General features: G+C 40.1%; 1 protein-coding gene across 2 annotated transcripts; it reads right to left on the bottom strand.

Annotated features, from left to right (window-relative positions):
- Positions 1–242: 242 nt before the first annotated feature.
- On the bottom strand, positions 243–11627 carry p2ry10 (P2Y receptor family member 10). Of its 2 annotated transcripts, none has more exons than XM_004073652.5 (6): positions 11488–11627; positions 11236–11388; positions 11047–11145; positions 1699–1908; positions 1441–1621; positions 243–1291 (listed from the first exon to the last, which is right to left on the bottom strand). In XM_004073652.5, the coding sequence occupies exons 4-6, from the start codon at positions 1866–1868 to the stop codon at positions 389–391; spliced, it is 1254 nt and encodes a 417-aa protein (XP_004073700.1). In that variant the 5' UTR covers positions 1869–1908; positions 11047–11145; positions 11236–11388; positions 11488–11627; the 3' UTR covers positions 243–388. The 2 variants fall into 2 exon arrangements, with proteins under 2 accessions (XP_004073700.1, XP_011478837.1); XM_011480535.4 differs by having other exon boundaries at positions 11236–11405; positions 11488–11600.
- Between the last annotated feature and the right edge of the window lie 1734 nt (positions 11628–13361).

Below are 13361 nucleotides of genomic sequence, written 5' to 3'. Positions count from 1 at the left end.
GCTGTTGGAGCTGGGTTTGGCAGATGTCTGTTGTCTTTTTTTAAGGTCACCAACTGCAGACCCTGACATAGATTTGATTCTCAGAGGTGCAAAAACAGCTGCCAACCATCTTTACTTGTTGATTTAGAAAGTGCAGCGAAAACACGTCACACGCCTGTATTTTGTGTGCAACACCCTTTGTTAAGAGGAAACCTCGGTGTGAGCCGAGAGACGCAGAGGAAAAAACGAGCGAAACGGAGAGGTTACAAAGTTCAGCCTTTTATTTACAATAAACTACAGTCTCTGAGATGAAGCGAAACCAAACCAAACATTTGGTGCTTTCAGGATGGATCAATTCTGGTGAAGGAAAGTTTAACTTCTGAGTCAAATCTAAATTGACCACAGTCTTTTAATGTCCAGATCCGTTTTTTCCCAGAAAAGTATCTGGTTCCTGCTTCTCCCACTTTGAGGAGGTGCTCTCCCCCCTCAGTAACCTGCTCTGCGCTGGACCCTCTGTCGGGGAGGTGACCGGTGAGGACAGGATGGACGAGGAGAAGGAAGAGGTGCGTCTGGCCAGGTGCATCCTGAACTCAGCGGTGAGAAAGTAATAAAGGAGCGGGTTGAGGCAGCAGCTCAGGCTCGCCATGCACAGGGAGATGGGGTGAAACTGCTTCACCGCCAGCCTGGTGGCACAGTGGGTCATAAGGTTTTGAGAAACCAGTAAGTAGAGCAGGAAGTTGATGTGATAAGGGGCGAAGCAGAGCAGAAAGAGGGCCGAACAACCCAGCACCATCTGCAGAGCGCGCTGCTTCTCACCGCGGATCTGCTTTTCGCGATATTTGTCTGAGTTGGAGGTGACAGACTGGAGGCGGTTGCGTGCTAAGGAACTCACTGTCGAGCTCTTCTGATCACGCGTCTCCTTGTGCCTGAGGGACATCACAGTACGGAAGGAGCTGTAGCCGATGAGGGCGAGGGGGATCAGAAAGCCGAACAGCTCGCACAAAGTGATCATGGTGATTCCCACAGACTGGGACACCTGCCGTATGGGTAGGTCTTTAAAACAGCTGGACTCTTGGATGAAAGGCGTACTCTGGTTTTGGGCTGCAAACGGCGTGGATCCTGAAGGTTTTTGGGTGGAGGCGACTTCTGATGTCGACGGGTTGCTGTCGTTTCTCATCAGGATGAAGGGGGAACACGCCACGCCAACCACGACCCACGTGGTTACAGCGATGACCAGGTCGTAACGGCGCCTCCAGCGACGAGCGCTGAACGGGTTGAGCAAGAAGGCGCACCTTTGCATGCTAATGCAGACCTGAAAGAGTCAGGCAACAAAAAGCTCTTCATGAAAGACAGACCTCCTGTTCAGCTCTCTGTGCTATTTTAGCCACCTGCGCTCCCATAATCCTATTTGAATTTCCTTGTTCCTCCAATTAGTTTCATCCAAATGTTTGGCCCTCTTACCAGGAAAATGATGGAGGCGTACATGTTGAAGAACTTCAAGTAGAAGCAGAACAAGCAGATGCTGCGTCCGAAAGGCCATGTGTGCGTGAAGTAATAATAAATCCTGAGAGGCAGGGAGAGGACGTGCACCAGGTCCGCCAAAGCCAGGTTTATCATGAAGATCACCGCCTTCGTCCTTTTGCTGTCGGAGCAAAGCAAAGTAGAGTTCAGTCCTGCAAGGTGGAAGCTAAAACGTTCAGCGTCTGTGCGGTCGGGCACCTGATATGTCTGCAGAGGACCCACAGGGCAATGGTGTTGAGGATCAGGCCGGGGATGAAGAGCAGCAGGTAGAAATAGGTGTACATCCTGTCCATCATCTGGTTGAAGCTGGTCAGGTTGTCGTTGCATAAGGCGGAGTCGTTCAGAAATCCACTCGTGTTCAAGGTCATTTTTTCTTTTATGCTGGTTGCTTCTCCTGTTCGTTCATTTCTGAAAGAAATAGAGCACAGAATAGTTGAGTTCAACTCTTCCAAATGTAAAAAAAATGTCATTTGTTTCTATAAAAAAACAAGATTTTAAATAAAATGTGCAGTTCTTGTCTTCTTTTATTTGGTCTGGAAATTGGGAACGTTGGAGTGTTGTAGTGTACAAAATAAGACATTCTGGGGGAAAAGTATTAGCATGTATGTAAATTTACCTGTACATTGAAGATATAAACCTTTTTTTTATCAATGAATGCTTACATTAGGACATAATATTTTCAATTATCAGAGCAATATACTAAAAGATAAATGTTTGTAGCCAATTTCAAGATTAAATTTAGTCTTAAAAGGGCACTTAACATTTTTTTTGATTAAATCTAACCCAGACAAATTCTAGATCTATTGGCAGATTTTTTCACCTATAAAAAGATAAAAACATCTATTTTTTCTAAACCCGTATTTTAAGAAGGATGTTTTTATGCAGTGCATGACAAGAAGAACTCGACAAATCAAGTGTGACATGATGTAAACATCATAAGGACAAAGAGCATCCATGTGAATTTAAGTGACTAATTCATCAACCGCTTATTATAGTTCTACTCAGCATGTTTTTGTCAATTTGTTTAAAAATGAGGAAAAACCTCAGCTGTACCACGATGGAGGATCTCCCAGTAAAAGTATACTTAGAGCTTTTACCCTGATGTCACATATTTACAAAAGTTTAGGTCAGATCTTAGTTGATTCTGTTTTGCTCCCTCCCTGAAACGATGTTTATTTTAAAGGAAATTTATGTCAGGAAATTCCGGAATGTGATGAGGGTTGGTCTGCTGTCTCAGCATTAATCTGGTTTATTTTGAAAGATGTTCTGGTTAAAAAAGAAGACGTCAGAGCTGTGTCTTTTTTAAGCTACAAAAGACGGCAGAGTTGTTCATCGTTCCTGATTCTAAAAGGATATTTGCACCGGTCCGCAGTGGATGCAGTTTGTCATGGACAGACATGCATCTATGATGGTTTAATTTGTTATCACTGCTTCAAGGAGGCTGCTTCCTAAACTAGAAAGTGCCGTAACTGACCAGCCTCTGGCAAGGGCAAGGCAAGGCAAGTTTATTTGTATAGCACAATTCGTACACAAAGTAATTCAAGGTGCTTCACAAAACAGAAAAGTGCATTAAAATCACAATACATCATAGAAATAATCAACATAAAATTTATTTTAAAAGAAAAGGAAGAAAAAAAAAAAAAAAAAAAAAAAGATTTAAAAAGAAAGGAAGGAAAGAAAGGTGCAGATAGGACCTTTCAGTCATATACACGGCTAAACAGAAATGTTTTAAGTCTAGATTTGAACATGAACACAGAAGAGGCCTGTCTTACGCCTTCAGGGAGGCTGTTCCAGATTTTAGCTGCAGAATATTGAAACGCTGATTCCCCTCGTTTAGTTCTGACTCTGGGAATCAACAGGAGGCCGGTCCCTGAGGTCCTCAGAGTACGAGATGGTTCATATGGCACTAACATGTCAGAGATGTACTTTGGTGCGTGGCCATGGAGAGACTTGTACACAAGCAGAGCTGCTTTGAAGTCTATTCTTTGAGGTACAGGGAGCCAGTGCAAAGACCTGAGCACAGGACTAATGTGATCATACTTCCTGGTTTTGGTCAGGACTCGAGCAGCAGCATTCTGGATGTACTGAAGCTGTTTTACAGCTCGTTTGGACAGGCCGGTGAGCAGGCCGTTACAGTAGTCTAACCTACTGGAGACAAATGCATGGATAAGTATCTCCAGGTCTCGCTTTGAGATTATGTTTTTGATTTTGGCAATGTTTTTCAGGTGGTAAAATGCCGCTGATGTTACTGACTTGATATGGCTGTTAAAGTTCAGGTCAGAGTCCATGATTACCCCTAGATTTCTGACTTGATTTGAGGGTTTGAGAGACAGAGAATGAAGGTAGCTGCTGACAATTTCTCTTTGTTTCTGTGGGCCAAAAACAATAACTTCGGTCTTGTCTGAGTTTAGCTGGAGAAAGTTGTTCTGCATCCACGCACTGATCTGTTGGAGGCAGTGGTTGAGAGAATCCACCGGCCCATATTCACCTGTTGTCAGTGACACATAGATCTGAGTATCATCTGCATAGTTGTGATAAGATATGTTATTACTGCGTATTAACTGCCCTAGTGGCAGCATGTAGAGGTTGAACAGAAGGGGTCCCAGGATCGATCCCTGGGGCACACCACAATTCAAGCCCATGTAGTCTGAGACACAACTCCCAATTTCAACAAAATATTTCCTGTCTTCTAGATAAGACTTGAGCCAACTTAGGGCAGATCCAGAGATGCCAACCCAGTCTTGGAGTCTGTGCAAAAGGATCCCATGGTCAACAGTATCAAAGGCAGCGCTCAGGTCTAGCAGGATTAAGACAGTGACTTTGCCATCATCAGTGTTCAGGCGGATGTCGTTGGTTACCTTGATAAGAGCACTTTCTGTGCTATGATGGGGTCTAAAACCTGACTGGAAAACATCAAACGAATTGTTTAATAAGAGAAAGTCAGTGAGCTGTTGGTAGACAACTTTTTCAAGGACTTTTCCTAAAAATGGCAGATTAGAGATAGGTCTGTAATTATTCAGTAAAGTGGGATCAAGACCGCTCTTTTTCAGGAGGGGTTTAATGACTGCAGTTTTTAAGGCCTCTGGAAATATTCCAGATTGAAGAGACATGTTAACTATTTGAGTAATTGATGGCAACACACTGTTCAAGACAGACTTTAGAAATCTAGTGGGTAACACATCAAGGCAGCATGTAGACGAGTTCAGACGGGTGATGGTCTCTTGGACAGTTTGGTCAGTGACAGGTATAAAGTGAGTCAGCTTAGAGTGAGTAGGTGGCCGTTCGATAGTTATATGTGTTGTGGAGTTGATGGCTTTTTTAATGCCCTGAACCTTGTCATTGAAAAATACAGCAAACTCATTACATTTAGGTGTACAAACCAATTCTATTGGTAGCTGGGTTGGAGGGTTAGTTAATCTGTTAACTGTTGTGAACAGGATACGAGAGTTGCTGCTGCAACTTCCAATTATTTCAGAGAAGTACCTTTCCCTTGTTCTGCATAAGATCTGGTTATAAGCGTACAACTCCGCCTTATATATTCCATAATGAACCTGGAGTTTTGACTTGCGCCACTTTCGCTCGGCTCTGCGGCACTGTTGTTTCTGTGCCCTGACTAGATCATCATTCCTCCAGGGAGCTTTCTGTCTATGTTTTCTCAATTGAACTTTCATAGGGGCAATGGCATCCAGAACATTCAAGATGCTAGAAGTAACAGAATTCAGCATTTCATCAACATTGGCACCAGAGACGTTTTCAGGGTTTATCATTTCTACAAACTGTGCCCTAGTGCTCTCATTTATTTGTCTCCTTTGGACAACTGCAGGGCCAGGCGGTGGTTTGGGAGCAACAGACAGGTCAAAGAATACACAGAAATGATCAGAGAGGGCGACATCAACCACACTGACATTGTAAATAGTAATCCCCCTTGTGATGAGCAGGTCCAGAGTGTGCCCTCTGCTGTGGGTGGGGCAACTCACATGCTGAATTAGACCAAAGGTTTCAAGGACAGCATTGAGCTCTTTTGCATTTCTGTCATTGACATTATCAACATGAACATTAAAATCACCTGTAATGACTAGACCATCAAAGTCTGTGCACACAACTGAGAGCATTTCAGTGAAATCATCAATAAAACTTTGGCTGTGCTGAGGAGGTTTGTACATAACTATGCAGAGTAAGGGAGGAGTTTGTTTTAACTCAATCTTAAAGGACACATACTCAAATGATGAAAACACACCAAATGATAGTCTGCGGGTTGCAATATTATCTCTAAACAGTGCAGAAACGCCTCCACCCTTTTTATTTTCTCGTATTTCCGATTCATGTTTGTAGTTGGGGGGAGTTGATTCGACTAGAACTATGTTTCCTGTGTTTTTGTCAAGCCATGTTTCAGTTAAAAACATAAAATCAAGATTAAAAGAAGAGATAAGATTATTGATTATTGTGTCTGTAATTGGAGGGGGAGAATTAAAACACAACCTATATTTTTTCCATTTTATGTATAATCGGATTCGGTTTTATTTAAAAAAAAAAAACGACTGGATTTTCTCTCCAACATCCAAGTCATTCTTGACACACATCAAGTGGCTTGTCACGTGTCGAAAATACAGCTTCTACTTTCTCAAAGCGACTGCGCCAACCCTTACGATGAAACCCCCAAGGTAACAAAGTTAACAGAAAAAAAAAAAACACATTCGGAAAGTTTCTTTTCACAATAAAAGAGCCAGTGAGGAAACAGAAGAGCCTTTGACTTAATAAGAAGTAAATAAAAGTAAAGTGCATTTAACAGACAGGAGTCTTTACCCCAAATTTAGATTTATTGCCACAGTTGTTCCCACACACCATAATAGTCAAGCATGTGATTAATGTTAAAAAGACGTATCTAATAATGCTGCTCAAACTGGTTATTCATGTTTAATATTTAGAAAATTCCAGTTTTAGTCACAGTTTTTTCTTCTTCTATGTATCTGACACAGCTTAAAAGCAGGGCCGGACTTAACAGATCGGTGGGCCCCAGGTGGACATTGGCATGGGGGCCTTCCACATAGGTTGAATGCATCATTTTTTTTAATCTTTCCCTGTTCTCTTCTTCTTTTTCCTGTTCTGTCTTTCTTCCTGCACATCAGTTTTGTTGCTGTTTAACTTACATTGTTAGTCTTTTGAGTGAGATTGTTTTCTTTTATGGCATCAACACTAAAGTGATCATTTTCACCCATGCCTCATCTTACCATGTTTAAAAAAAAATCCCTTTAATGAGTCTCTTTCTGTTCGCTCACTTGCTGTTATTCTATTTTTGGAATATTCCATTTCTGGAGGCAGACGGGGAGAGACAAAACACTTTCACATTGTAGTTTTCATTTTATTTTATTTTTTGACAGAGTCAAATAATGATGGGCATGGAAATAATTTTTCAAGTGTTCAGGTGTCAGGGGCCCAGTCAATTGCTTACCTTTGTCTAGTGGGAAGTCAGACGAGGTTTCATTTATTTATTTATTTATTGGCTTCCACTTTGACGGTAAAATGTTGACGGTTCCTACACAAAATCTAGTGTACAGGTGAGGTTTAAAGCAGCTACAGAGATTTTTTTACAGAGGATGAAGACAAACTTTACCCTCAAGAGTTAAGACGAAACTGGAAGTTTAAATAAAAAATCGCACCCCCTCTTCGGCCTCATAAATATAAATCATTGAACCGCTCTGTGGCTCGAAAAAATGTTAAAAATCCCTGGTTTAAGGCAACTGCATTCCAGCATGACTAATTGACGGTGAAGTTCGTCTTTGGAAATTTCAGGTAGAAAGCGTCCCTGAACGCGTCCCCTGTGAGCGACTGTGACTGCGATTTCCTCCTGGGAATTAATGAGACGCTTAATGCAAACAGCAAAAGTTGACTTCATTTTTTTTATTTATTTTTTTAACTTCTACCTCATCCACAGAACAACATTCACAAACTATTGTGTCCTGCAACCTCAGGAATAATCTAGATTTTGTGATCCTTTTAATCGGCAGAGTCATTGCTTCTTCATCTTGTTGATCATTGTTTTTACTTATTTATTTATTTTTTAATTGGTAAAATTTATTGACAAAAAAGTCAATAGTGAGGCCTGCAGTTCTTTACATACTATTTTTTTTTTTTTGATAACTTCCTGGATGAGTCAGCAACTCAGTCCTGCCGAGTTTCACTATCGCTCCAAATAAATAGATTTTTTTTTTTTTTATACTTGCTGAACTTTGTCCAGCTGCTTTCACTGAGGTGAATCTGGTGAAGGAGAAAATACCTCTCAGATTATCACCTTTTCACCACGGTGAGTCAAACGGAGTTACACCCCAACTTGCTGTGTGAGAAGAAACAAGTTCCCTGCTGGGCCTCAACTTGTGTAATTTCAGCTGAGTTGGCAAAAATAAGACTCTTTGCTGTCCTTCAGGGTTACCTTTTATTGTTATTTTTTTTACAATAATCTATGAAGTGAACGCTTTGGCCTGGGAATCCACCTCTCTCATTTTTTCTTGTTTGTCATGTTGGATAATGTTTGAATCCATAAGCTTCAATAAACACACGAGGAGAAGAAAATAGTAGATTTCAGGTGAAATCTTTATACATTAAACATTAAAACAAGGGATCAGCATTAATTCTTCATAAAAAAAACTTAGGCATAATTGCTAACTTTGGTTCTAGAAAACCATGAAGGTTCAGGCTTAAGATCCCAGCTGTGCAATAACAGTAATATAATTATTGTGCATTATCTTGTGTTATGAATAGATTTAATTCTTAGCTATGGGTTTTGTGACTTGACTTCCTATTTATAGACCAGGAGTGCCACTCAATTGAAAATATAAAAAAAGGAAGGAAACTAAATTAGGAGAAAATGACACTTTATTTTTAGCCGAGTGGTCATTTCCCCCTAGAAAACTGATATGTTGAAAAATTGTTTTAACTCGCTGAAGCAATCTTTGTGTAATATCACAATTTGACCATCTACAACATTTCAACGTGTGACAAACGTCCAAAATAGGTAGAAAAGTGTTTGCCCCTTCTCCTCTTTTCTTCCTAAAAACAACATGGTAAATAAAGTAAAAAATAAAATAAAATCCTAAAATAAAACCTAAACACGTAGGTTTAACTTGAAAGGGTTGCAAAGAAACAATCTTCCTGTAGCACTTGAGGTTGATGAAGATCTTTTTCTGAAGATCGTTTTCCGTTGATACAGAGCAGCCCCGGTCCCCCTCCCCCTCCTCGTTGCTGAGAGCTCTCTGTTTACACGCTCTCCTGCAAAAACGGCTAGCAACATTGGAACCTTCCAGCCGTACAGTTTAGATCCAGATTCCAGCTCAGATGAGGAAAACAAAGACGTACGTGGATCTGGCCGTCTACAAGCGGATGCATCAAAAAAAGGGCGGAGCCAGGAACTTGTGGCACGCCTGGTGTATTTTCGACGTCACAAATAATCTCTTTTTCCAATGGCGTTTTTTCGTCTGCTCCTGATTTACGATTTGAATAAAGAAATAATCATTTTGAGCTACATTTTCTCAACATATTATCATCTTTCATTGGAAAAATGCCACAAGAACATGTTAAGAACACAGTTTTTCTAACATGACTCATTCAAACCAAGGTCTCAGAGAACATTAAGTGGTAAACGTTTTGCTAAAAAAAATGTTTAAAATTGTATACCGTTTATTTCGGGACAATCAACATACTTTCCCATTACCTAGAGAAAATGAAAAAAAATTGAACTTTTCTAGGAGAATCCAAAAATGAGATGTTGCAGATGATATGATAGTAAACGTTTCTGATAACAGAACTTTTTTTTTCCTGCATAGACTATTAAATGCTGCACAAACATATTCAGGAGAACATGCAAACCCCACACAGAAAGGCTTAAACCAGAATGTTCACACTGTGAGGCAAAGGTGCTAACCGATAAACCTCCATGCAACCAATATTTAGAAAACAAACATACATATCACTTATTTATTTATTTTGTACTTTAAGGAGTAAATACAACCTTTTGTGTTAATATATCTTCCTACTTTTTGTGCCTATTTCATTTTGAGTCAGGCTTTGTGGCTAAAATAATCGGTGTTCATTGATTTACGATAATTTCAGCCAAACTATTTCAATTAAAACAGAATGTTATGATTCAATGCAAAAATACATATTTTTATTTTCCGCAACTCGTATCCGATTTTATTTGCATGCTCATAATTAAAAAAACAAACAAACAAATGAACAAGAAGAACTCTGATTTCAATTCTCCTTTGATGTTCAGGCCTTTAATGAAGCAGATCTTGATACCTATTGACAAAAAATTCCCGTTCAAAGCTGCTCATAACTGGAAAAAACGAGCTAAAAACAAGAATGCATCAAGTTTTATGTTTTAAACCACAATATATTAAACAGATTTCTTTCCCTAAACAATAAATTCAAATTCAACTTTATTTGTATGGAACTTTTCCTGCTACAAAGCATCTCAAAGTGCTTCCCATAATAAAATAGATAATTGAAAGTAAAAAAATAGTAAACATAGAAAATAATAATAATAAACTAACATTAAATAAATAAAGACGTGTAAAAACCTAACACATACACATCCCACAAGTACTTTTAAGTTAAATGGAACAAAATTAAATTAAAACATTCATTAATTCATCTTTAGTCCGTTTTTCCCTTTCGGGGTCACGGGGCTGCTGGAGCCTATCCTGGCCACTTGTGGGCGAAGGCAGGGAACACCCTAGACAGGTCGCCAGTCTGTCACAGACATGTGGACAAGTAAAAACTGCATAAAGGCTTTACTAAAAAGATGATTTTTTTTTTCTTAAATACCTCCACAGTGGAGGAAGGTCCTTATTTTTTGTATATTTTTTTCTGCTAATTTATTGACCTAGGCTCATAAATTTGGCAGAAACCACATCCATTGAAATGTCACGTTTCATAAAAGCGAAAGCCCTCTTTTTCACATGATAGGCTCTGCATAGATAGAACATACGAGCGACAGATCAAGCAGGGACTTACCGTGCCACCAGAAACTGAGGCACATACGAAAAATGCTAACGGTTTCATCAGGAAATAGAAGCACAGCTGAGCGTTAACTCTGATTATCATAGAAAGATCTCTCTTCCTTCTACCATCAAGAAAGGTCCTCGCCCTTCCTATGGAAACCTTACAAGAGGAACAAAAAGCTGTTTTTTCAGTTGGTACCACGACATGATTTACGCTGCAGCCTTATGGGCAGTTGGTGGAGCAGTTTCACCACAGGCAGCAACACAACCTGAAACATTTTGCAATACTCACACTTGACTTTAGACCACAGAGGTTAAATATTTAAGGATAATGTGTGACTTTAAAAATACACGGATCCATTAAAAAAATAAAAAAATAATAATAAAAAACTTCACAGTTAAGGCGTAAATTATATCAATTTGCTCAAAGGTTTCACTTCTATTCTTTCACTTCAAACTTGCACTGTTTTCAATCATGCACATTTAGCAAAAGGTCAATTATGAAATAAAAACCGTTGAAAGCGTTGAGATAAATTAAACGTTTCAGTACCGTAGCCACTTCCGTCACTGTCAGTCTGAAAACAAAGAGCCCAGATCCAGAGATGACCACATGCTGCAGCAGTTTCACAAACGCAGGCTCGTCCAGAAGCTGCACGGATGGAAACAATGTCAACATCGAGCTCCCACGACAAACTTCTGCAAACGAATAGCTGGGGGGTGCATGTGATGTGAGCTTTACCGTGCCACAGTTGCGGTTTAGTTGCATGATGAGCCGAAGCCTGCTGTCGTCTGCTGTCAAGCTGATTTTCAGATTCGTGTGCACGAAGGGGAAGCTCTGCCCTCTCAGTCTGCAGAAGGACCTTTTCCTGCCGTTTGATGCGTCACAGACTCCCTAGCAACACAGCAGAACTATAAAAACACACCTGGTTGGGCACACGTTTGGTAAAAGACAAGCAAGAAGGGGTGGATTTAAAGAAACTGTGGTCCTCACCCTTAAAAAGACGGAAGATTCTTCCAGTAGATGCCCACGGAGGAGAAACCCAGACCCTCAAAAATGGTTAAGGGAACATCTGAGCGAAGTTTAGAAGCACTCTGAACTGTTTTATCTGCTTCCTCAATCAGAAAATTTACTTCCTTGTTATTTAAATTACAGTTTATCGTAACAATCATTTCGGAAAGTGTTGCCAGAAGAGTTTTTACTTCTTCTAAATCTTTTTTTTTTTTTTTATAAACCTAAACTTGAAAATCTGCAGCCATGGTGTAGTTTCAAACATGTTTAAGCGCGTCTCCACAAACCCCTATGACCTAACATGAACAAGAATGCAGAACTCAGAAAAAAGCAAACATGCCTGTGCTTCGATTAACACACACACACACACACACACACACACACACACACACACACACACACAAATCTCACAGCGATGCTATTTAGGGATCTTCTCAGATCAGTGTCTACACATCAGCGGTTCTTGGAGTTCATATAGCAGTTTTTAACTGTTCCTACTTGTGTCCACTAGGTGTCAGAGTCAGCCAACACTGAGTTCCTCCTGTTCTCCTGCTGCCATAACAAAAACAGGTCGCCTGTAAACACTCGAGCTGTTTCTCTTGAAGAGCTGGAACAATGATCTCGACAATAAAGCACTGAGAGGAGCTCCAGCCTGCTTTTACACTCCTCCTATTTCCTACCCCTTTGTTCCTCTGCAGCACTGTCATCCTCCTCTCTGCTACTCTTGACCTCAAATTCCAGAGTCCATTGACTGTTATCAGTGACTCTGAATAACACACTGCAATATTCCTGGACAAAAAAGAGGCTTAGTGCGGTTACTGGAGCTTCACCTATCTGTTTAAAATGCAGTTTCTACAGGTTAAGGCCTGGGAATGGGCCTTTAAAACGTCACTACAAAAGAACAAGTTGCACAAAAAAAAAGACTTTTAGTGGAGAATATCTGCAGCTTTCTGACTCTTCCACAGCGGTTTATCAGGATAACAATCTGAAGAGCGGACAGACTCACTGAACCTTGAGTTTTAGCCAAACTACACTCTGTAGACTTCCATCTTGCACTGGAATTTCCTTTAATATTTCCCAATTGACTACTACAATAGAGATAGCTACTCTGGGTGGATAATTTTCAATGTCAGCCACAGGTTTCTGCACTGTAAAAAATTCTGTAAGAGGTGGGAGGTGCACATTGAACCGAGCAGCTGCCATTAAAAAAACAGGCTTTAAAATATACACACATTTAACTTCTAACATAATCACAACAATTGATTCTAAAATATGGAAACAGAGAAATGAACAAAAATAAAAGTGTTTGACAACAAGCTGTACACATGCATTCACTTTTGGTTTAAAATCTGCCTTTTAACATGGGATTCAGTGGAAAATTGCTCTTTTCTGACAGCGGCCTCCTATGGTCTTTTGAGGAACTGCAACCTTCAGTACTTCCTGGTTTGCATGAATTAGGGAACAGCTGGTAGCGAATTACTACGTACCAATTATTGCATATGAGAAATGGACTCAGTGAGTGTGACGTCGCCCATAGAAAAATGACTTGCTTCCAGTTCCAACAACAAGAACTCAATTCAGTCGCCAGTATTTTGCAATAAGGTCGCCGCCATATTGGAACCAGAAATCATTAGTAAGTAGCGATTGGTCCAAATTGGTCTGTGCCAACATTTGAATGTTTGAGGGGAGACCACCTACTTTTATTGGGGCATCCGATTGGCCAGTTTATAACTTTAATTTCTTGGACTAAAGGAATAATATAATGAAAATAAAATGATCGAGAACATGTTAAAAAGGTAACAAAGCAAGAATGTTTTTTTGACAAATATAATCACTGCGGGTCCAGCGGGTACTTC

The sequence above is a fragment of the Oryzias latipes genome, chromosome 10 (genome assembly GCF_053564925.1).
Source record: "Oryzias latipes strain Hd-rR chromosome 10, Olatipes_Hd-rR_3.1".
NCBI lineage: Eukaryota > Metazoa > Chordata > Actinopteri > Beloniformes > Adrianichthyidae > Oryzias > Oryzias latipes.
This window is presented reverse-complemented; position numbering and strand designations above follow the sequence as displayed.